The sequence below is a fragment of the Dunckerocampus dactyliophorus genome, chromosome 12 (assembly GCF_027744805.1).
Source record: "Dunckerocampus dactyliophorus isolate RoL2022-P2 chromosome 12, RoL_Ddac_1.1, whole genome shotgun sequence".
Taxonomy (NCBI): Eukaryota; Metazoa; Chordata; class Actinopteri; order Syngnathiformes; family Syngnathidae; genus Dunckerocampus; species Dunckerocampus dactyliophorus.
The window spans coordinates 4,812,161-4,835,943 of NC_072830.1; the positions used below are offsets into that span (position 1 = coordinate 4,812,161).

Sequence of the window (23,783 nt, forward strand, 5' to 3'; positions counted from 1 at the left end):
CGACTTCATTTAGCTCACGGAGAGAGACACGCTGATGGCGCCGCAGTGGAGGTTACCAAAGAGTCAGACAAGAGTCACATTTTGTGACAGGATGAAGACGCCGCATCAGTTAGTTGTTGCCCATTCAAATTGTTGTTTTGTGGTTGAATATGGCCTATTAGTCTGCATATTTAAGCAAATTTTACACATTCAAGCATAAAAATGGCTAAATGAAGTAAAATACTTTAGAAGACGCATTCAAATTATGAATGTAGTATTGTACATTGATCACTAGGTGTTAATAATTGTTCGATGAGACAAGCACCAGACTTGATCATCGGAAGGTTTTTATTACAGGTTTAAATTATGTTTAAGTTATGTTAAGTTATTATCTGCCATTAATAACAGGCACAATAATAATAACATAATACCGTAATTTCCGGACTATTAGCCACTATTTTTTTCACATGCTCTGAACCCTGCGGCTTAAACAATGATGCCGCTAATTTATGGCTAAAAGAACTACAGTTCGCATGATGGTTAGAGCGCCAAAACAGAACAGGCTTTCCACTACATGTAATTGATCATGGCAGTGCGCCACTACAAAATAAAAGCTGCCACACCTTAAAAATTTAGGAGTGTTTTTAAACATGAAAACAATTTTAAGTAATAATATCGTATGGATGGTTATATATGCTGTATAGACACATATATAGCTTATTATTTAGGCACACACTGACTTCAATTAGTGTGAAAAACATTAAAAATATCATACAAATGTTTCACTGCAATTTATTTTGATATGCATGCACTGGAATCACTTGTCGTGCTCACACTTGCGCATATAACCGGATACGCGACACGTCTTATGTTGACTTTCATGTTGTTTTTTTATTATTGTGAGAATGAACAATAGCCCGTAAAATGTGTAGTCAATTGACGACAGCTTGTCACGTGCTAAGCCTATCTATGCCAACATGTGTGATCGCTCACGTTTCAATTTCATTCCACTTTCTTGCATTTTTGTTTACACATAATATGCCTAGCTGTCGGCATCTAGCTGACAGCGTTACTATGTGCTTTTACGAGTCGGATCGTCCTGGTTTTCTGCAATGCAGTCTAAATCAATTAGTCTTTCAGTCAAGTGTTTGGCTTAACTAACGTTTTGGAAAAGTATGTGCCTCCAAGTTTGCAGGAACAGTTTGAGAAAATCTTTTCTCTTCCCGCACGGTGCTGCAGTCCCAGTTCACAAAGCAAAGTCTATCAAGGCATGCTTGGATGAGTTTAGTGTAGAGTTTAGGACAAGCCTTTCAAATGCCTTTGAGATGAACTACAACAGAGATGGCAAGCTAGCATGTCTTGGACACTGCAAAATATTTTATAACGGCCACACGTCCAGATACTTTTGCCCATGTATCGTATTTGGCCTGGAATGGCACAGTGGGAGTTAGTTAGGCATGCGCCAGCAATCACAGGGCTCGCATCAGAGCCACAAAGGCGATTGCTCTGATTAACAGTCAGCTGAAGCGTAATGGGTTTTGTTTACTCTGGTCGATCCGGTATGTTCTCTGGAGGATTTCACGTCTAACAGGGACCTGCACTGAGGTCATACTGGCAATATTTGCTAGACTTAAGAAGAGAATAAAGGGAGGTCTTGCTAATGGCATGACAGAATAAAGAAAAGGTGTTGGGAGACGTCCGGACATGTTCTGCATGTGTAATGTAACAGCGCAGCACTGCGGTGCCAGGTGGTTACGTTTCATTACAGAGTGCTGTGTTGCTGGTGCTGACAGCGTCTTTTGGCTAAGAGCGGACCCCGCGTGTAGGACAACAAAAGAACGCCGGTGGGCAAACACGGGTGGCCCGCCCCCTTTGGCTGGCGGCTCCCACCTTTGCTTGTGCACACTATGAGCAATCTGCCGCTGCTTTACGTTTCATTAGAGCTGACAAATGACACACTGCCGGCGGCAGATAAGATAGCGAGCTGCTCGGGCTCGGCCGGGCCTGCTGAGTAAACACACAGGGCGAGGAACTCGGGAAGCGGCCCGCGCTCTCCCAGCCAACTCAGATTCTGAGATTATGCCGCAAAATCTGGCTATAATGTGAGGAGGGAAATGAGAAAAGACGGTGGTAACGGCAGGACTGCAGGGGCATTGTGATGGCTGTTCTTCTCACGTAGGACAAGGTCAAAGCCCACGACGCACACACTCGCCCATCTGGCCGGGGGGGGGGGGGGGGGGGGGGGGGGGGGGGGGGGGTGACAGCAGCTTTATGAATGAAAATGTCACAGAGGCGTATATCAGTCTGCAAGGAGAAAGGAGCCATTTGGAAAAGCCATTCAATGCATTGAAAACCCCCCGCTCAGCATAAAGCTATATGTCTTCTACTAAAATGAGCTTTTATCGATGTGGTGGTCTTTCAGCTCTTATCGGGCCACTTCTTTTTTGTCAAGTAGGCAGGCACAGAGGCAGGGAACTGATGCGGAACATCACCGCCGTCCTTTGCCAGAAAGCTACACCATTTTCATAGGAGTTTTCTTGTCAAGGTCACTGAGTGCTGAGGTCAGAGACATGATGCAAATGAGGCCCGTCTCTCCAGCTTGTAGCCAACAGCAGCCAATGTTTGCATTTTTTATTGGCCTGCAGCACATTTACATATTCAAAAATTGTAATGTTAGGAGAAAAAGTGAAATTACAAACACAAGATGTCACACTAATACTTCCAATTGGCTTTGCAAGCTATACCTATACAGTGGAGCACCGACATTAGCCATTGAGCATTCATGGCCATGCTAATTTGTGGATTTTTGGTGACATTTTTCGTTTCTTTCTCCAAAAACAGGCTTCTTCAGAAACCTGACGTTCTTCAGAAACCATAATTAATCATTTACAAATACGTGATAATACAAGTAAAAATTAGGGGTGTTATGAGTCATTCACTACATCGATTTATAGTCCTATGATTCAACTACATCAATCTGGGTTCTCAAGTTTACAGTTATGGAAGAAATGATTAGACCACCCTTGTTTCTTCAGTTTCTTAATGCCTGATAAAACTAAAGTTACCTTTGTTTGGACAAATACAACAATGACAACAAAAATAGCTCAGAAGAGTGACATTGTTTGGCAGTACAATGCTGTAGCTATTCATGTGAGAACTTAAGTGACTGCCTTTTGGTGACATAATTGTCCTCCAGGTGTGGTGGTCATGGGAGTTGTAGTTGACCTGTGAAATACAAATTTGCTGCTTCTTCTTTTGGTCAGTTCATTCACTTTATTCAGTATTCATATTTATCTCATTTGTCTTTATTTGAAACTCCTTTTAAGTGACATCTATGGGGGCAATATGCAAAGTAAGGATGTTTTGTACGCCTCTGGAAGGTAGTTTACGGTCCAATAGCAGTGATGCGTAGTGACATCATCATCCAGCACGGCGTGTCCAGGCCAAAACACATATGTAGGAATGTTACAAATACAATCCCTGTATTTTAGCGATGCAAAGTTCTAACACTGTGTGTGCACGCTCGATTAGGAAAGTCCGTGGGGACGTCCTTAAAAAATGCAATTTTTTTCCACATCGGGTGTATTTTCATTCGTGTACAGAAAAGTTAAGTCCAACTTTAAGCCTTTCAAACTCATGGATCGGAGCCTCAGGACAAGATAGGGCGTATGTAGGATATAAATTCACTTTAATATCTATCTGCAGATGAAATTTCATTAAAATCTGAAATATGTTAATGTTGCCCCGGAATTACTGTGGACATGCAATTAGTAGTGTTGCGTGGAAAAGAAAACAGCGTGCTGCTGCAGCGTTTATGAGACTTGATTTTCTAGTTGTACTTGCCGTGGTCTGTGGGTCTATCACAGCTTTTGCCTTGACTCAATGTTAAAGCAATGGGAAACAAAGGCAATATTTTCTGGTGTGAAATCACAGACTTGATTTTACATATTTTAAAAATTTTGTAACATTCCGAACATATGTGCACTGCAAAACATCTGTCAGTGTATTCTTGCTAGATGCTGCACCGTTCTTTCAAATGGCTGCTCTGATCAGGATTATTAACCCAAAAAAAGCCCCTGCTTCCATTGGCCCGTACAGGTGAGAAAGTTTCAACGCCTAATTGAAGATACCGTACCACATTAATTTGCTGAGGAATTTGCATAATGTCCCTCCTTGGGTGCAAAGTGTGGGTTTGGATTGCACTATTTAAAGTAAATAATTTGTCATGACAAGCTATACCACCCTCTGTTCATCTTCATTTTGTATTGCATTTTTAACTCATTGATAATTTATTCTGACATATGTCAGCATTATTAATAATTTAGACCTGATTCCCTTACAAAAAACAACAGGAATTTAGGAAACTTCACCTGCACTGTTCAGTATCCACGTACAGTCAAACTTGTCTACAGCAGCCACTAGAGGGAGTCTGCAAAAGTGGCCGCTATAGACAGGTGGCCTCTATAGACAGGTTGGCGTCCAGTTTGAATGTTGACCAGTAGAGGAAAAAAAAAGAAAAAAAAGGGGGAAATAATAATAATAATAATAATGTTGACCAGTAGAGGGCACTGCGGACTGCGGATAAAAGTTGTACAGCACTACTAGGCTTGTTATTATCATGGTTCATGGTTTTAATCCTGAACATGCATGAGTCAAACAGTAGCACATCACATAGTACAATTCACAATTTTGCATGTCCAAAAAGGAGTAGGAAGAAGCAAAGCTTATTTAATCCTACCCCTCATCAGTTTCACATCAGTTGCAATACATTTATTCACCTCTTGTTCTTCCAAGTGTACTTTGTAGGTCTACATGACAATGTAGTGCAATCATAGCCATGGTTTTTATTTACTAAAAGGAAGCTAGAGGCTTAATAATAACTGATAGAATATATCCACGACCCACAGAACAAAGCTGTGCTAGTAATGTCTTACGCTTGTTTTTAATATTTTACTTTTTATACGGCAGAGTGTCATTACAGCTTTAGTTCATCAGGAAGTGACGGGAAGTGACGGTGGGCGTCCCAAGCAGGAGAGCTAGGCTCAGTGCTAGCTGAGCACTGAGATAAATAAACGGTGTCATTTCTTACAGGCATTGGCTGGACAGCTATGTAGTGGGGCTTGTTTAACCTTTGCCTTCTGGGCAAGCAGGAAGGAGAGACGATGCTGAGAGATGTGTGTGTGTTCTGAGCTGCTGTCTGGTGGCCGCGTTCAATAAATAAAGTTGGCAGAAGCAACAGAAGTTTCCTTCTTTGCTTCTGAGCTGAATAACACTGACAAGTTAACAGACTAGTAGCGAACGGAAAAGAAGACGGCTTTGTTTGTGTCGAATACAGAAGATGAGGACTTTGATGGATTTGTGGATGAGGATTGATCAAAAATAACGTGAGTACATTCTAAAATACTTGAATTAAGTACAGCCGAACTCAGTTTTGCTCCCGCTGCCACATGCATGCTAGCGTATGTTTTTTTTTTTTATTGTAGCGTCGCTGGGAGCACGTCCTGTTCCCAGCCTACTTTGCGGTAATGTTTTGGTGCAAATGCTCTTAAAGTTACATGTTTGACCAGGAAATAGCAAGCTCAAAAGAAGACGGCTTTTTTATGTGGAACAACTGACAGTTTGTGTGGATCTTGTGAATGATTGTGACTGAGCTAGGACTCAGTAATTAAAGTCTACACACGACGGCTTCATTGATTGAAAAAACGAAACACCATGTGATTATGAGCTCTTAATGTGCATTGTCAGCAAGTCTTAGCACACATGCTCTGATACAAGAAGCCGGAGATTTGCCGGTGTACGAGAAATCGTAATAATAATGCATCTGGATTGAGATGAGGGAGAGTGGAACGACTTTGATGTGCATCTCAAGGCTGGGCGTGACAACACACGCAGAATAAAAAGCAAATCAAGTTCCATTAATGACGAGCGCCGCCCTCCTTATGCAAATAGACAAGGGTGGTCATGAATCATTCATGCACACTCATCAAAAATAAAAGCTCCTTCCTGTCTTTATTCGTGCAAGCTACAAGCAGGCCCGCAGTCAAGTGTTGGATTTTTGGTACCTTGCAATGCTATTTGACCGCATTTTCCAGTAGGGGTGGGCGATTTTTTTTCATATCGTCCAATCTTGATTATCATTATTTTTTATGTTGTTTTTAACCTGCCAGTTTTCAAATCATCTGTACTGTTCGGACCGTCCCTTTTACAGTCTGAAAGTCCACCCTCATTCTTTTATTCGAACAGCTGTGAAATGAGTCTAGGAGTCTCAAGGACAGTTTACAATTGAATTCAAACAGGAGTAGATACAAGCAATTGTAATGCCAGCACTGGACAGAGCGATTAGCAAAGTCCAATCGATGTCTGAAGAAGAACTCTGTTTCATTCTCTAGGAGTGTCCTGATACAACTTTTCCCACTTCCGATCCGATACCGATATTGCATCCTTGAATATCGGCCAATACAGATATCGACCCGATACCAACATGAATCATACATGGAATACTTTGAGTTATTTCATAGTGTGGAAAATTACAATAATCGATAAATCCATTAATTGCACGAAACATAAAAATGAAGTCGCTAATTTTGCTGGCCTTGATATATTGACATTTGCATGCGTGTTTGTTTTCCTCCTCTCTGTCTACCAAATGGACTAGATCACAAGAGGTTTCACATCTGTCTCAACACCTGGGCGCATTGGTTCTAAAGCAGAATGAACGGAGGGAGTCTCTTTCTCCCAGTGGAGAGACATGGGGCTCTAAGCATGGGTGCACTCGCTAGTTGTGTGTGTCGTGTGCTACAGGATGGAATACTTTCTTGGTGCCTGTTGTGTATCAAACACCATCTGATGTCAATTTCAGCCTGTTTTCATTTTGTGACATGAAAAAGTTTGTGACAAAGACAATGAAATAAATAATACAAAACCTTGGAAGTTACATTTCGGCTGCCGTCATTCCCAAAGTATAACGCCTCATTGTGTACCAAACGCATCCAAAACATGTATTTTGACCTAACTCCTACAAAATGTTACACCCCATTAAATGTAAACAGCGTATTCCACACTAAAAGTCAATCAAGGAAGTGTATATGCAAATGACATGACATCTGCAAGGACACAATGTCAACTTCACAGTATTTCCGGGTTAATTCTCCGTTTTTTTTGTCAATCTTATAATCCGCCTGTGTGTTTTATTGCCACTTGTCTGGAGGCACAAATGAGATGCGGACAAGACATGGTGCTGTCTGGCTGTTGGACCTGAGAAGAGAAGTGATTTTACTCAAATGTCTAAAAGCCACAGAGCAGAGATAGAAGGAAATGGCAGGGAGCTATCTCCTTTGGTGAAAAGTGTCTTATCTTGCCCAATCTCTCTGAAATGTCGACTGAAAGGTTCTTTCAGCGTCATCTTCTTTGAAAAAAAAAAAAAAAGCTGCTTCAGAAAGAGGATAATGTGTGTGCATGCGGTGGAGCAAATGTCAAACATTAAAACAACAATCCTGACTCAATTTGCTAACTTTGATTTCCCTCACATTCATGTCTTTGTGGCGGCCCACACATTATAACGGGTCATTCCAACTCCATACAGTAAATGGCAACGCTGCCTTGTGACACACCTCACATACACTTGTTCTGCCAGACAATAAGACGTGGCAGGAGGGATCAGCGGTGCCAATTTTGCAACATTATCACTATATTTAACGAGTAATCACACCCATCTAGATACTTTTCTGGTCTTATTGGACCCTTTTGGAGACTAACATGAAAGCACATATCGCTCCTCTCAACCAACAGCGGGTACGGCTGTGGCCTCACCGCACCCCAAAATCTAAAAGCAGCTCAGTCTTGCTTGTGACATAAAAAAAAAAGTAAAAAAAAGAAACTGCATCTCAGCTTTGTGATATAGGTGAAAAAGCCTATGACTATCATCAACTTCACTCTTTGCTCTTTTTGCTGGTGTTTTTTTTTAAAGTTTCCAAATATTTCAACTTTCTTCTTAACTAATCTTCGTAAATTTATTTTTAATAATATAAACAAATTTCATATTTTTTCTTTAATATTTAACTCTATACTACTAAAATGACATTATTTTTATTTTTTAAGTTTATTCTTATAAAATTGTGCCTTTTTTTCTCTTCATATTTTAACTTTAGTTTCGTAAAATTACAGTTGTATTTGCCATTTCTGCTGTTGCTTTTCCCTCCGTAAACTATTTCAACTTTCTTCTTGTACATTTTATTCTCGTAATCATGACTTTATTCCCATAATATTTTCACTTTATAAAATTGTAACTTTTTCCACAACCTAATTTTCCCAAAATTACAACCCTATCCATTGTTTTGTATGTTTCTCATAATATTCCAACTTTAAAAATAACACCTTTTTTTCTTTAACATTTCAAGTTTTTTTGTCAGAATATTACAAAAGTCTCATAATATTTTGACTTTTTCACGTTAGATTATGACTGCTGTGGGTTTTTTACATTTTTTTGTTAAATTACTTTTTAAAACAAAAATAAGAAAACGTCCACCAGGCCACATTTTGCACCCCCCTTGTTAAAGGATACCTAAAAGAGTACCGTCTTTGCCCTTGATGGCAGCAGTTTGAATGTGGAACAAATTTCAGTTTTTATTTCCTATGGCAAAAATCAGAATGGATGGTGTTCGTTGATGATTATGTGCTGATAAAACCGTACGCCCTTTTGGCGGAGGAATGTGTCATTAACATTGAGATGGTGAATGACTTGGAAGAGCCCATCAATAGAGGAACATGGTAAAGAAGTGCTTGCGCCTGATTGGATACACCTTTTCATTGTTCTGACTTGATCCGGGACATTGACGTGCAAGACAACACTCAGGCATGGACACAGAAATGCATGTGGAACATACAGTACAGGCCAAAAGTTGGGACACACCTTCTCATTCAATGCGTTTCCTTTATTTTCATGACTAGACTCTCACTGAAGGCATCAAAACTATGAATGTACACATGTGGAATTATGTACTTAACAAAAAAGTGCTGAATTACTCTAAATATGTCTTATATTTTTGATTCCTCAAGTAGCTCAGAGTAGCTTTTTTGATAGCGCTGCAAACCCTTGGTGTTCTCTGAATGAGCTTCATGAGGTAGTCAACTGAAATGGTTATCACTTCACAGGTGTGCTTTGTCAGGGTTACTCCGTGGAATTTCTTGCCTTATTAATGGGATTGGGACCACACTTGTGTTGTGTGTGTCCAAGCTTTTGGCCTGTACTGTACATTGGGCAAAATGTGGGAAAAGTGCCATCATGTGGAGACGTAACACATGAAGCATTTGGTTCCTTCAAAATAAACTTACTTTTCTCCTTGAAGCTTGTTGGTTTTCACTATCAAGTCTTGAGTCTGCTCCTTGGCAGCCTGCCAAAGTAAAACACGATTACAAATACAATTATTACTAATCATTCAAAGATATTTTCAGAACAACAAAATAATGCGACTTCACCTTTAACCTGCTGGTCATTTCTGCACAGCACGTACTCATGGCCTGAACATCCTCATGGACATTCTCAAGCTCCTGTAAGGATAACAGAATCATGAAACAGTCCTCCACATGCTTATCACCTGATTCGAATAGCCTTGGGTGTCTAGGCATGCAAGGATCCACTGTAGGCAAAAAGTACAAATAGCATCTGTCAGCATTGTTTCATGTTATCCCTTATGGAACTACTGCATCTTAGAAGCTAAATGCATTTTCAGCATGTTTGGATTCAATCCTCAGGATGAGCCACAACCCATGACACTACTGAACTGAGCGCATGCACAAGTGATGATGTGTCCTACCTCTTTTACTTCTTTAAATATTCGTGCAAAGTCCTCATTAATGGCCAGGCTTCGTCGCTCGATGTCACCACGCAGGTTCCTTCGGGTGCGTAAGCTGTTCTCGGTGAAGAACACAGAAAGAGCTGTGAGGGCCTCCAGCATCTCCTACAATCACAGCAGCACAATGGGAAACATCAGGTGGATCACAAGCACATTTGACACACTCTCATGGACGTTCAGGCCATAAAATACACAATATTGTAGACTAGGGGTGTCGCGACATCTTGTGTGACAAGATTTGGTGGTGAGAACAGGGCAGCCAGAAGCCAATCAGACTGGGAACTATGGCATGGCTACTATGAATGATAATACAGTAATATGGAAGTGGCAGTATACAAGAAGGCATTATTGGAATCGCACATTAAGTGCTTTAGGCACACCTGCCTCGCTGTTCACAACAAACAAAAAGTGTGGAGCAGGGGCCATCTGTGGAATATGGCTCATTGCAGAAATAAAATAAAATATTTCAGTCAAAGGATTGTTCATGTCACGAAAACTGAGACCATTCAAAAGGTTCATGACATATGCACAGTCCAAACACAGATACACCAGGCAAAGCAAGTGTAGCTTTGCACATAAAGCTCAGAAAATGATAGCTGACTACAATATACAAGTTACTCAGTTTGACAAAATATAACATGTCTGCAATGTAACAGTATCAAACAGACCGGTGTGATACAGTATTTGGACACTTAGGAGAGGTTGTGTGCATCACTCCACTATAGGTGAATCAAATATTATATGGTCATTTAACAATTGAGAGGTCCGAGTAAAACTGACACAAATAAAAGCGTTGTATTTCCTTATGTGGTAGCCAGCTTGCAGTTAGCCGCCGCTCGCTCAGCAGCTAGCTGGCAAGAGAATAAACTCACCTTGTCATTGTCAAGCCTCGTCTCCAATATTTTATTTAGCTTTCTAGATAGCGGGTTGTTGGGCTGTGAAGTCGCGTTTGTATTTTGTACACCAGAGGCGCCATCGGCGGGTAAATCTACTTTCGTATCAGCCATTATGCATAAGGCTCTCTTCCACGTCAACAAGCGCGCTAGCTTACAATGTTATAGTCCGTGCAATATTAACGTCCGGTGAGGGAACAACAACCGACACAAAAGCTCCGTTATGAGATCGTTTACTTCCGCCCCTCCAAATTAGTTCTCTGGACTTGAAGATGGTTACGGTTGGGATGACAATTTATGTTAAATTGCAGTACGTTGGTATTAACGTAATTATTCCTCTTTTTTTTAGAACAGAACACATAGGTTGCATAGTTCAGTGCACAGTGTTGATCTTGTTTGTTTATGGAGACAAAATATACCTGTATAATTTTGGACAGTTGTTAATATAAACAAGGGGTCTACAACGGGTAGCTCGAGAGCTGCCAATAACTCGCCCCCTGAGTTTGCCAAAGCATCAAAACATTGCATAAACTCTATTAGTGTTTTTATAATTGTTGAAAATTACTTTTTTCAATGACAACTGATGACAGAATAGCACAAACAACTAAAGATTGCACTGCTTGAGTGTTGATCTGCCTTCGTAAATAAAGTACAATTAAACCAGTCATATCCTACTCCTGCAAGTGTAAGCATGTGACTTTCCTTCATGTCACTTTATGAAATACCTTCCAAATAACCTAAACCATAGATACACCATGACGGACTACAATTTACATAAACACTCGGGCATCTTTGAAGACTGCAGTAATGCATGCGAATAATCCAATTATTCCGAAAATCCTTGGATTAGGATTCTTTAATAATTTCTGTTGATTGCAATTTCTAATCTGATGCAAATCTGCTGCTATTACAAATAAATGTAAACAATTTGCCGCATGCATAATACCATTTTCAGTGTGGGGTTACGGTTAGGCTAGATTTCTTGGTCTTTCAATTTGTGAGGAAAACAAGATAAAATCACATTCGATAACATTGCAGAGAGAAAAATACAGAACAAGACTGAAGCATTCAAAAAAGGAAGTATAAAAGACACATGTATAATCAATTTCTGACAAATAAAACACAATCACCTGCCATAGCACTGGGCGAGGCAACTTTACTCATATTATGTGGCACTGTGATATTATAATAAGCATTTAAAAATGGAAGTACGAAAGACACATGTACAATCAATTTCTGACAAATAACACACACAATCAACTGACACATCATTAGGTGAGGCAACTTTACTAATATTATATAATATACAATAATAGAGGAGAAGCGGCATAGAAAATGGATGGATGGATACAATAATAGCATAACATGTAGGGGTGTCCAAACGTTTTCCATCAAGGGTCGCATACAAAAAAATCAAAGGATGCAGGGTTACTTTTACATTTTTTTTAAACCAACACATGTAGACATTTTTTTATATTTAAAGAAACAAACAGCCTGGATCTCAGTTTTGCATTATCAGTGCCTAAGCGTATTATTAATATGAATTTTTCTTCTTAAATTAAATTTTTTGCTCGTTTTTTATTTGATGTATTACAGATATTTATTTTTCTTGTAATATTATGTGTTTATTATCATTATATTTTACTTTATCATTGCAATGCTATAATTTTTACTCCGTCCAATTTTTCTATTCTTTGTTTTGTTTGTCATAATATTACGACTTTTTAAAAAATATACTGTACATTTTAGTTCTTCATGCTATTTTGTCTAATATTTTGTCTTTATTAAAATGACACCCATTCTTGCTGTTGACTTTTTAGTTTTCTTGTTTTCTTGTATTTTTAGAATGTGCTATGACGGTCAATAAAGAAACATACGCGGGTCATAAATGGTCCCCCGACCCGCACTTTGGACACCAGGTTATATTGACAGCAAAATAAGGAAAAAAGATCCAAGTATTAAACGTATGAAGTACTAAAGACACACATACGATCAATTTATGATGATTAAAACATCCAAGGCAATATTGTGATAGTATAACATCCAGAGCAAAAATGAGGGAAAAAGACCAAAGTATTAAAACAAAACAAAAAACAAACAAAAAAAAAGAGACATGCACCAACCACCGCGATCCAATGCAATGGCTGTATCGCGTGTAGGACGGCTGTCGGTGTGTTTTACGAGGTGTCCCTGAACTCATCGTGCTGCGTGCAAGGACTGCTGGTAGTCAGGGTCCGGCCCCTGGGTGGGTGGGGATTGCATGTGATGGATGGTCACCTCCACAGAGATCCACAGCCGAGTACTCTCCCCTCGCATTTGTCACTTGCTGCTCCGCTCCAACACAAGAAACAACCCGGACCAGCCCGGAACTGCTTGAGCTCACACTCGATCATCGGGTTCATCGTCAAATGTTTCGATGAGGAGGAAGTGATTCGTCCATCTTGCAGCATCTGAAGGAATTTCTTTCGCTGGCTTTTCCCGGAAAACTTTCCAGCAGTACCGCAGCTGGAGTCTGCAGATGGGAAGAAGCTGCCGGAGAGGCGCACTTTGTTCCGGAGATCTCCTAACATGTAAGCCCGCTTTCCCTTGTCGTCTTTTTTTAAAACAAATATAAAAGTGTTTACATTAACATTCCGACGGTGTGAGCACTGCGATGATTCAACGTCCATCACTTCCTGCGGGGGATGTTTCATCATGCACTTTATGATACTTATACTTTAGCAATGTATGTAAGTGTTATTGTTATTTTTTTGTGTTATTTCACTTTGTCACTCTGTCTTGCATCATGCATGCGCTGTAATGATCAATAATCCAATTTCAATGTCAAATTATTGTGACTCTTTTATTGTTTTACTGTAGGGCCCCTTATGTTATTATTATGTATGTTATTATTTCGTGTCTTAACATGCATGAACATTCACCACAGTTTGCAGGCAGGTCAGGCTCAGTGAAAAATAACACTCAAGAGAGTCGCCTATGAATTAAAAAAAAAAAAGCCCCAGCCACCAGTTTCATTACCAAATTGGGTGGAGACGTGTGGCATGACAGGACGCACTAAAAAGTCTCAATAACCCATGCTCACAAACAAACGTGAAGTCGGCCATTTTTGTTTTTGCACTGGCCATTTTGGAGCAAAACCAGGGGTCGTATTTTGACAAACTCCTCCGAAGGTCTTTGACCAAATGAGCCCAAATCGAAATAACAGATATTAGACAGATCGAGGATGACTAATTGAGAAGCATTTTAGCCTACGTGAAAGGATGTGGGCGGGGCATGACGAAAAACTTTAATGACCAGCTTGCCAATTCGCCACAAAAATGTAAACATTCATAATTCCACTCCACAAACTCAGACCGTGATTGGAATTTGTGTGTACGATGAAAACGGCACCCTGAAACTAGGCATTGGTCACTTCCTGAATTAGTCACAGCGCCACCCAGTGGCAACAGGATATGGCAATTTTGATGCATTTGCTTTCAGTGTGATTCTGGCCACTTTAGATTTTGCATCTCTTTAACCATGCTTTGTCGCTAGACAGATTTCACACAGCTCCATCAGAACTGCACCATTTGCAAATTAATAGACAACCACAAGTAAATAACAAAACATATCTTGTGGATTTCTCTTGGAGATCAATAAAGTATCTATCTATCTATCCTAACTCCAAAAACACGCTAGTGTCACGTTCCGTGTGACAGGTTTGGACTTTGAGTTGTGTTCTCCTGGGTTTCCTGGTGTTTTCCTGTGTGACTTTTATTTTGGTATGTCTGTTTCCTGCTGTGCACCTTTTAGCCATCACCTTTACCTGGGGGCTGCTACCCATGTCTGTGCATTGTGCATTACATGTGTCAGTTGCTGGATCTCCTTCTCTGTTCTGCATTCGTCATAAAAGGGATAGTTTGGATTTTTTGATATGCTTCGTCGCGGAAGTAGATGCGAGCGTCTTCGTCACAAACACAAGAATGCACAGCCGACAATGCGCAGGAATATGGCAGGAGACAAATATAAGAAAAAATAAATAAATAATATTGGCTGGCAACCAGTCCAGGGTGTACACCGCCTGTCGCCCGAAGGCAGCTGGGATAGGCTCCAGCATGCCCCCACGACCCTAAAGAGGAGAAGCAGTATAGAAGATGGATGGATGGATAAATATAAAGAAAACATTTGTAAAACTACTAAAACTACTAGAAGTTGTGACATTATGAAAGAAGGTCACAATAATTCCTAATGTCTCCACTATGACTGTGATTATTATGATTATGATTATGATTGGTTGTTGTTGCTGCTCTCAGGGCTCCACCGTCACTGAGGAGGTGAAGTCGGCTCGCAGCCCACCACCCTTTCTAAGACACCGCCTCCAGCGCTTGCTTACCTTCTCCGCCTTCATTCCCCGCTCCGAGCCTCGGCGTCCATCCAACATGGCGTCCAGTCTGACGTGTGCGGGCGTGCTATGGGCGCTGCTGTCCCTGCTGTGTGCCGCCGCCTCCTGCGTGGGATTCTTCATGCCCTACTGGCTGCTGGGAGCGCAGATGGACAAGCCAGTGTCATTCGGCACCTTCCGCCGGTGCTCCTACCCGGTGCGGGACGAGGAGAGACAGACCACGGTGATGTTAGAGCAGTGCGGCCGCTACGCCTCCTTCAACGGCATCCCAAGCGTGGAGTGGCGCATCTGCACGGTGGTGACGGGCGTCGGGTGCGGCCTCCTCTTGCTGGTGGCGCTCACCGCCCTCATGGGGTGTTGCATCTCCGACCTCATCTCGCGTACCATTGGTCGCGTGGCCGGGGGCATCCAGTTTGTTGGAGGTGGGTGTCGTTTGCTAGAAACAGAACTTCTAATCTTCTTTACCTAATGCGTACTGAGGGTTAATTTAAGCTTTTTTTGTTTTCAATGACGATTTAAGAGTGCATGAGAAAGTGGAGCGGAGTCACGTATAAACAAGTATACTGCACAACACAGCAGCAACAGAACCAGTGTTGTAATGGCGGCAAGCACACTCCTGCGTCAGCATTACACTACAAGTGTAATACTTTCACACCAACAGCTGAGTGGCAACACTTTAAAGCGCATGCAGAGCTAGATAACGCTGCTGGATGCTGACCGCTCATGACACTTCAAACTAGAGATGCATGATCTCTTTTTTTCAAACCAATACCGATTACCTTTCTGCTTAAGACCGATATGGAACAGATAACTGATTTTTTTTATATCTACTTTTTTCAGTTTAGATTTAAGTATAGTTTGTGCACACCTGGAGGTAAGAAGGACTGGAACAAATTAGGATTTGACCAACTGTACCTAATCAAACATGACATTACTACTACCACATCAGTACTATCAGGAGAACCAGAGTATAGAGCGGAGGGAGCCACGTGCTGTGGCCCAGCAAGGTGCACTGTATTCGGGCACACGCACTGAGCAGCCGGTGTGTCTTTGGCAAACCTTTTGCACTTTTCAAATGCAGTGGCGCTGGCGTTTCAGGTGGATCAGGTTTTTTGTGTGGTTGATGTTTTTTTATTTTTTTGTTCCCCCACATCATGGAGCATTTGGTACAGCTAGCATACGAAACGTCTTCCTCGGAAAGTGAATGTTTGTTTACAAGTGAGCTCAGGGGAAGTTACGACAGGCCATTCACGTCCCAGGCAGGAGAAAAAAGGAGCGCTTGATTTGCTCACGCGCACAGTATGGGTAATCTTATCTCATTGGAGCCTTTTTTTTTTAAATGATCGGTTATCTGGGATAGTTTTAATGCTATCGGTTTGACGTTGTATTTCCCTCCAAAGCGGCCCGATAATTATCGTGCACCCCTACTTCAAACATCAGGAGGTTGCCTACAGCCACCTGTGTTCATGCCACTGTTTATTTGGTTATACTGTAATTGTGCTTGGCTCTACAGTATACCATTGCCTCTCGAGCTAATGAATAAGGCAGGGTGTCCAAACCCTTTTTCCAGCGAGGACCACATGCTGAAAAATGAAAGGATGCAACTTTGCCAAGTTGATATTTTGCAGATATGCTAGGAAGTTTTATATATTTCAAGAAAAAACTGCATCTGAGGTTTGTCATATACTGTACAGTGGGTGGAAAAGCCTGATATTAATATGAGCTTCGCTTTTTGCTCTTTTTTTTTTTTTTCCTATTTTTGCTTTGCCTTTTTGCTTACCATTTCAACTTTCTTCTTTAAATATTTGGAAATTCTTTCTCTAATGATTTTATTCCCATAATAGTATAACTTTACCTCAACGTTACTTTCCAAAAATTACAACTTTTTTGTGTTTTGTTTCTCATGACTTGAAAAAAAAAAGATATCTGTTACTACTATTTCAACTTTAGGTTACTATAATATTATGACTTTATTCTCGTAAAATTACGACTTTTTCTTGTTTAGATTGCAACTTTTTTTTCTCAATAATTCAATTCTCATAAAATGACTGCTTTCTTTTCAATTCTGCTGCTCTTTTTATTGTAATTTTCCAACTATTTCAACTTTCTTCTTGTAAATATTCCTCTTGTAATTCTGACTTTATTTCCACAATGTTTTGACTTTATTCTCGTAACACTAGGGGTGTCACGAGACACTCAGTTCACGAGACTATACATGATACGCGAGAATGGATCTAAGAGACGAGACAAAATTTGACCATTACTTTTAAGAAAATTACAATTAAAAAAATATGTGACAATATATTGCAATCTACTAATTTAATTTCTACTACGTTGCACTCTGTGTGTATGCTAGTGGCCCCGCCTCCACCCACTGAGACACTGTATGACTGACAAAAGGGCTCACTCCGTTCGTGCCGTTGTTCTATGGAACCCTCTTCCTGCCTGATTGGAGGCGAGAGATAAGGAAAATAGACACGCATGTACATGGCAATATATTGATTACCCACTTTTCATTTATTGTGTGATGAATTAATTTATTATCATCCCAGTGCCCATGAGACATTTTTTTTCTGAAGGAGAAATCTTGTCACGTTTTTATCATGCGAGATTTTGTGACACCCCTACATAACACTAACTTTTTGTAGCGAAATCTCAAAATGGGCTCCCGGTATGATGAAGGGCAGTTGCACACCACTGCAGAGTAAACCCACAGTGATAATAAACACATTGTTGTTGACAACATCAAGGGGCTTGTGACTTCCTGTATTTTCCTGGTCATTTTCTGCTTTTGCGCGTATGTGTTGTGTTGCAGAACTTTGGCGGGCGTTCAGACATTTTGTTGTGAGTTGAAGTGCAGCGGTTGGCCTTCATGTGTGTCTGTGGATAGGAAGCCCACGCCGTGTCTTTGCGGCGGTCTCGTCCAGCTCTTCCAGCCTTGAAAAGCATCGTTCTTGGCAGTTTGATCAGTGTGTGTGTGTGTGTGTGTGTGTGTGTGTGTGTGTGTGTGTGTGAGTGTGTGTGTGTGTGTGTGTATACGTTGCAGCTTTTGTTTACTGTCTGTTCTGTTGCTCCGTGCAGATGTGGGCCGGCCGCTCCTGGGGGCCGGGCCTTCAGTGGGAGCTGCAAAAGGCTTTGTGGCCTACTTTAAGACGCTGCAGCCCTCTCATTAGCTGGGCGACGCTCGCTTGCATTCTGAGGCTCGCCGCGCTGCTATTTGCAATCCCCGTCACGCCGCTCGGGGCTGGAAGAGTGACAGCGAGGCAGGTTGCAGACAGATTTGACGGAGCGTGCCGGGGTTTTTGCTGAAGGATAAAGTGTGAGGAGGAGCTCCATGTCCTACTTGTAGCAGGCTCTCAGTATTAATGATGTAGAACGTGGAGGATGATGAAGGTGCAAGCAGGCCGGCTTAGCCTCAAATGTGTACTTTTATGTGAGGAGAGCTCACAGGAAACCCTCAGAGTTGCTATTTTGGGTTATGGGATTAAAGTAAAGAAAGGAAGGAATATGCCGGTCTGTCTTTTCTTGCAGTATTCCCACTTAAAATCCAGTCATGCTTGGCAGAAGAGCAAAGTAGAGTTCTTACAATACAAGGGGTGACGGTAGAGGGGGCGCCGCTCAGATCTTTTTTTCTAGCCAGCACTGGTTAGAGACGTCTCACAAGGGCTAATTGGAAGTGACACAATTGGGAAAGTCGGCGGGCTGCGCCGCGCTATTGTCTTCCGCGGAATGTGGAGGCGTGCAGGGGATGCCGGGATCGTCTGCAAACGGCAGCGATGTGACAGTTATGTTACATATGTGTTTGTGCTAACGAAGAGTGTCATGAATGTTCGTGAAAATGGATTCAGCTGTGTTGTTTTTCCAGTGTGGCTCCGCCTCACGGAAGGTGGCAAAGACCCCTAAGGTATTTCTTGTGATGCGGCCAGTGAATCCAAAAGTTCTGCGATGATGCTAATAACTGTGAAAGACTTTCAAAAGATTCTTGACTTGGATTTGGTTGTTAGGGATTTAGCGAGACATCCCCCTGCCCCGCCCCCCCACCCTTCTCACTCCATTCTTCCCTGCAGAGACGCGCTCCAAGCAGGGAATCGGAAGAGTGCTTTTGAACGTTAGGGTGCAGCTTTCCACTTGACGTCTTTGATGGACCTTGTCATGCAGTGGACTGCTCTTCTTAAATAGCATTTTCTAGATTCATTCATGATGGCCATGGTGGTCTGTGTTATTGGATGTAGGCTGATCCGATCCGGAATTAGTGTCTGGTAGGCGTGCTCCGATTTAGAGTTTTTTGCTGACGATACCAATCATCCATGAGTGAGATCGTCCGATACCGATCACATGGGCTGGCAGTGGCTCAGGTGGTAAAGTAGGTCGTCCAGAAACCGGAAGGTTGGCGGTTCGATCATAAGCGCAAATTGGGAGCTACGTTTCCGTCAGATACCCCAGGGCAGCTGTGACTACAAATGTAGATTACCACCACCAGTGTGTAACTGAGGAGTGAATGAATAATGGTTTCACTTTACTGTGAAGCGCTTTGGGTGTCTTGAAAAGCACTATAAAAATATAATCCATTATCATTATTAACAGTACGGTACATTTTTCACTTTATATATGATCAGTGCTATTGGCCAGTGGCGCTGTTAGACAATTCCAAGGTCCGCTGGCATATAGGTAATTATTAAAAAATTAACTTTTTCCCTTTTATTTGTGTGAAGAGTTTTGTACTATTTGACGCAACCTGAATTTAATTTGATGCATGTTTTGGAGTAATACAGATATATGGGAAATAAATTGTTCAATAATATCTTTTTTTTTTTAGTTTAAGATGGCAAAATGAAGTAAAATGATCCAATAAATATTATTAAATAGAAATGTGTCCTGCTTAAGTTAAAAGAGAATAAAATGAGTGTCAAGTAGGGATGTCCCGATCCACATTTGGCATTCGATCTGATTTTTTTTGTCAGTCTTTTTTTTTTTTTTTATATAAAGCTTTTGTTACAAACATTGGAATTGAACATGGTTATGAAAATAGCTCTTCAAATCATTAAAAGTAATGCAACCAATGTGTTGCTGAATTTGCTTTCTTGTTCCACAGCATGACCAACAATATTGTTGAAAATACAAACCTCTGAGTCAGGTCCCTAATCCAATAAAAGTCCATCCAATAAAAGATCAAATTTGAAAAAATGGGCATGCAAAATACTTTTAGGGTAGAACTAATCATTTGACATGATCATAGATCAATTTGTGGTGTGATTTAGAAAATATTACTTTTTTCTTTAACAAACTCTACGCAAGAGTAATTTGACGTTCCATAGTATAACGAACCAGCGGTTAGAGCAGCACTTCCCTGCGAGCTCTCCGCACCATGACACGTCAGTCCATGCACAGTGATGGGGAACTACCCCTGTAGCTGCGGAGCCCAATATCCAACATGAAACTAACTTTAGGATTGAGGCACATTACCACATCTACTGTGTTGGATTGTGGCCCAGGGTTACGAACGTTACACGGCAACCAGATTGGGCCGATCTCGTGGCAGAAGCCCATATTATCCCATCTTCAAAATACAGCGGATCTTCAGGACATTTTACACATACTTCACACCTGTCCACTGTAGGGAGAAGGTGCATGCAAGTGTAAGGCTTAAGAAGTGAACCAGTTTCATAGTACGGCATATCTGAACTTAATCCTCAAACTTATGCAGGATAAAGAGAAATCCTGCTTCGTAGTACAGGCCTCTGGTCGTGGCGTTGTCGTACTTGGTGGAGGTAAAGACGATAATAGTGAGCACAGCGGAACCAACTAAGTCGCACTGAACTTTGAACTGCGTTCTTGTATGTCTTCAGGTGATTTCAGGTGTTTCCAGCATCGTCATCGAGTTTTGTTTTCCTGTGTATCACTAGTGGCTGCAGTAAAACCCACGGGTGCTTCCCTATGGTAGAAGGATAGCAATAAGTGGGACTGGAAAGAACCAATTAAACAAACACTGAGTCGTTTAAAGCTAAGCATTAAAGCTTTAAGTGAGACCAAAGGCTTTAGGAAACAGATGGTGCTTTTTGAAAACGTCCTCATAATTTGGCAGACTTTTTGCAATCGCAAAGGACGAATTCAAGCAAAACAAATCAAGGATTGGTTGTCCTTATCTGCACCAGAATGGAAGAGCTCCTTCTTGGCTGGCGTTGAAGGGTTAATTGGCTGCTGATGTGGCCAGAGGCCAACCAGCTGACGCTGAAGAGAAAAGAAGATCAGGCATGAAGACAATGGAAAAGCGCCATCGTTGCAATGGTGTTCCAAAGAAAATGGTTCCAAAACATCATGTGGATTTAAATCAGTTTTAGCTCTCAATAAAAGTGTTGTGTTGTCTCAGGGCCGTGTGCAGCAGGCAGTATTTCACTCAGTCCTTGAAAGTCGAAATGACAGGCTAGTGATGTGATGCAGACAGGAAGTGCACTTCCATGACATTGCACTTCCCGCAGCGATGTTAAAAAAAAAAAAAAAAAAAGACTGTGGTCACATATTTATGTACGTGCAGTAAATTTTGGGGCTGTAACTCTAATTTTGTCTGCTGCTGTTGCAAAGAGGGAAATCCAGTGGACAGGCGAGGGAACATTTATTATAGATTAGACACATTTAATGTGTATTAAATTACATATGACCTCTGGGTTCTGACAGTTCCTGGATGAAATACGACCAGGCGAGGAGGCGTTATGCATGCATGCGACATTTTGTCACAATCCTATATTCAGCTCACACTGAATGTTAATGTTTTTGCAGCCCTCTGAGAGCAAAATATCTTCCGTTGGGCACCTTAAATAAAGTCTGAATGGGAGGAGACTGGTCGCAGTAGCACGGTAACTATTTACTTGTATTTTGGTGCAACTCGCAGCATCAAGTTTATTAATAAAACCCAAGCTACCGCATTTGCAAGATTACGAGATGTTTATTAGAAGCAGGCAAACATTGGATAGAGGCTGTTATTCCCCAAAATTATATATAACAAATTCATTGTTTAACTTTCTATAATGGTTTTGACCGCCACATGGCCATTTATTAACAAGCTGGGTTGCATTATGGAGGTTTTATTTATTTATATTTTTTAGAAGCTTTCAGACGTGCATTGCACAGCATTACAGAGTGGATGCGTCGCCTTTGTATAGCCAGCTTAGTACGGTTTACACTTTGTACAGCCTTTATTGATGGCTTGTATTTAACTACCCAATAAATGCACGATGCACTAAACACTTATAAATGTGCACTCTTACTGGCTAAATATATCGACCATGCCGCTAAATTGTTAACACGAATTTCGTCTATGTATGAGGTGTGTTATGAAACAGAACCAATGATCGCCGGCGCGTGAAAGTTGGTGCTTAGCCAAGGGTAATGAGCATCAATGGAAGCGCTCCTTGATTAAGGGTGCAGACAAGTCCAAAAATCTACGTGGGTTGATCTGACAAACCTTCAAGCAAAGTTGATGAAATGTAGAATTACTACAGCTTCTGCTTGGACATCAAGTAGCAAGCAGCTGTTTAACTCCGTTTGACAAAACATCCACACGTCACTCGCTGACGCTGTGAACGCCGAGGTAGGTTGGAATTGCAAGGCAAACCCCGTGCCTGAAGCACGTACTTTAATGTGTGCTTCCAATAATGCCTTGCACACTGACATTGCCATATGACTGTATTATCATTCATAGCAGCCATGCCATAGTTCAGTCTGTCTTCTGGCTGCTATGTTCTCACCATACAGCTTTTCTCCAAACGAGAAATCTTTTCACGCTGTAATCTCATCAGATCTCTTGTGACGAGATCTCGCGACACTCCTGGTAAATGATAAATATGAGGGGGAAAACATGAATTTGATGTGCTTGCAGAAACACAAACTGGCAGTGGTGACAGCAATGGAAAGTGGCTAAATGAGAGCGTTTGTTCGAGGAAACAATGCAAGCGGCCGCCTGCTGCAGCTTCCACCGTGTGCACAGGCGGGCTGGCGGCGCCGGTTGAATACTTCCCACACATCAGCCTCCCCCACTCGCATGCCCAAGCTGCGCTCGAAATCCCAAATAATTGGCGGCGCTTGCTGTTTGGCAGAGCTTCTTTGTTTATCTGGCCGGTTGATGGGTCCTGTTTACACCTCAGTGGAGACAGACATATGCTTTACCCACGTTGGGGTGGAACTCCTGATGATGAACAAGTGAATATCATATTGTTGCGCTTGTTCCATCTTCCATTTGAGGTTTTTCCTTTTTCCTCAAGGATTTTTTAAAGGGTCCCTCACATGATTTCTCAACTTTGTTTAAATAAGCTATATATTGTTTGTAATTGTGTTATACATTGTTCCATTTTTTTTAAGTGAATGGTAAATTTGCAAAAATGAGCTACAGTAGCTCTCGCTGTCTCATTTGTGGAAGTGACATCATCGGGGGGGGGGACCTCTCAGCTAAAGCAGAGTAAACAAATGCTTCTTGAAGTAGCTCGTCGACTTGGTACAGTATATTTTTCATCAAAATAGTATTCATGCCAAAACCTTTTCTTGCTGCTGGAATGTTCACAGTATCCCAGTGATACTGTAAGTTTTTCTTTTCCAAAAGAAAGTTTAAGACAAAAATGGATGGAGCAAGTGCAGAGGACGAGAGACAGATGGACGCCCACCTCGACTTCTGTCCTTTGCAGTGATCAT

At 41.4% G+C, this 23,783-nt stretch overlaps 2 protein-coding genes across 3 annotated transcripts in view; one reads left to right on the plus strand and one right to left on the minus strand.

The window, feature by feature from the left end:
* The window catches only part of cog6 (component of oligomeric golgi complex 6), a 38,803-nt gene extending 27,918 nt beyond the window's left edge, over nucleotides 1-10,885 (minus strand). For both annotated transcript variants that reach the window (XR_008573152.1, XM_054794239.1), the window contains exons 1-4: nucleotides 10,703-10,885; nucleotides 9,792-9,935; nucleotides 9,454-9,525; nucleotides 9,310-9,368 (exon numbers count right to left, since the gene is read on the minus strand). Coding sequence is in view for 1 of the 2 variants with exons in the window: in XM_054794239.1 (XP_054650214.1) it covers nucleotides 9,310-9,368; nucleotides 9,454-9,525; nucleotides 9,792-9,935; nucleotides 10,703-10,837 (410 nt within the window). In the remaining variant the exon portion in view is untranslated. The remainder of the gene's footprint in view (nucleotides 1-9,309; nucleotides 9,369-9,453; nucleotides 9,526-9,791; nucleotides 9,936-10,702) is intronic.
* A 2,067-nt stretch (nucleotides 10,886-12,952) lies between these two features.
* Nucleotides 12,953-23,783, plus strand: part of LOC129190858 (LHFPL tetraspan subfamily member 6 protein) — a 75,865-nt gene continuing 65,034 nt past the window's right edge. Inside the window, exons 1-2 of the mRNA XM_054793526.1 lie at nucleotides 12,953-13,293; nucleotides 15,016-15,526. Of these exons, the coding sequence (XP_054649501.1) occupies nucleotides 15,142-15,526 (385 nt within the window). The 5' untranslated portion in view covers nucleotides 12,953-13,293; nucleotides 15,016-15,141. The remainder of the gene's footprint in view (nucleotides 13,294-15,015; nucleotides 15,527-23,783) is intronic.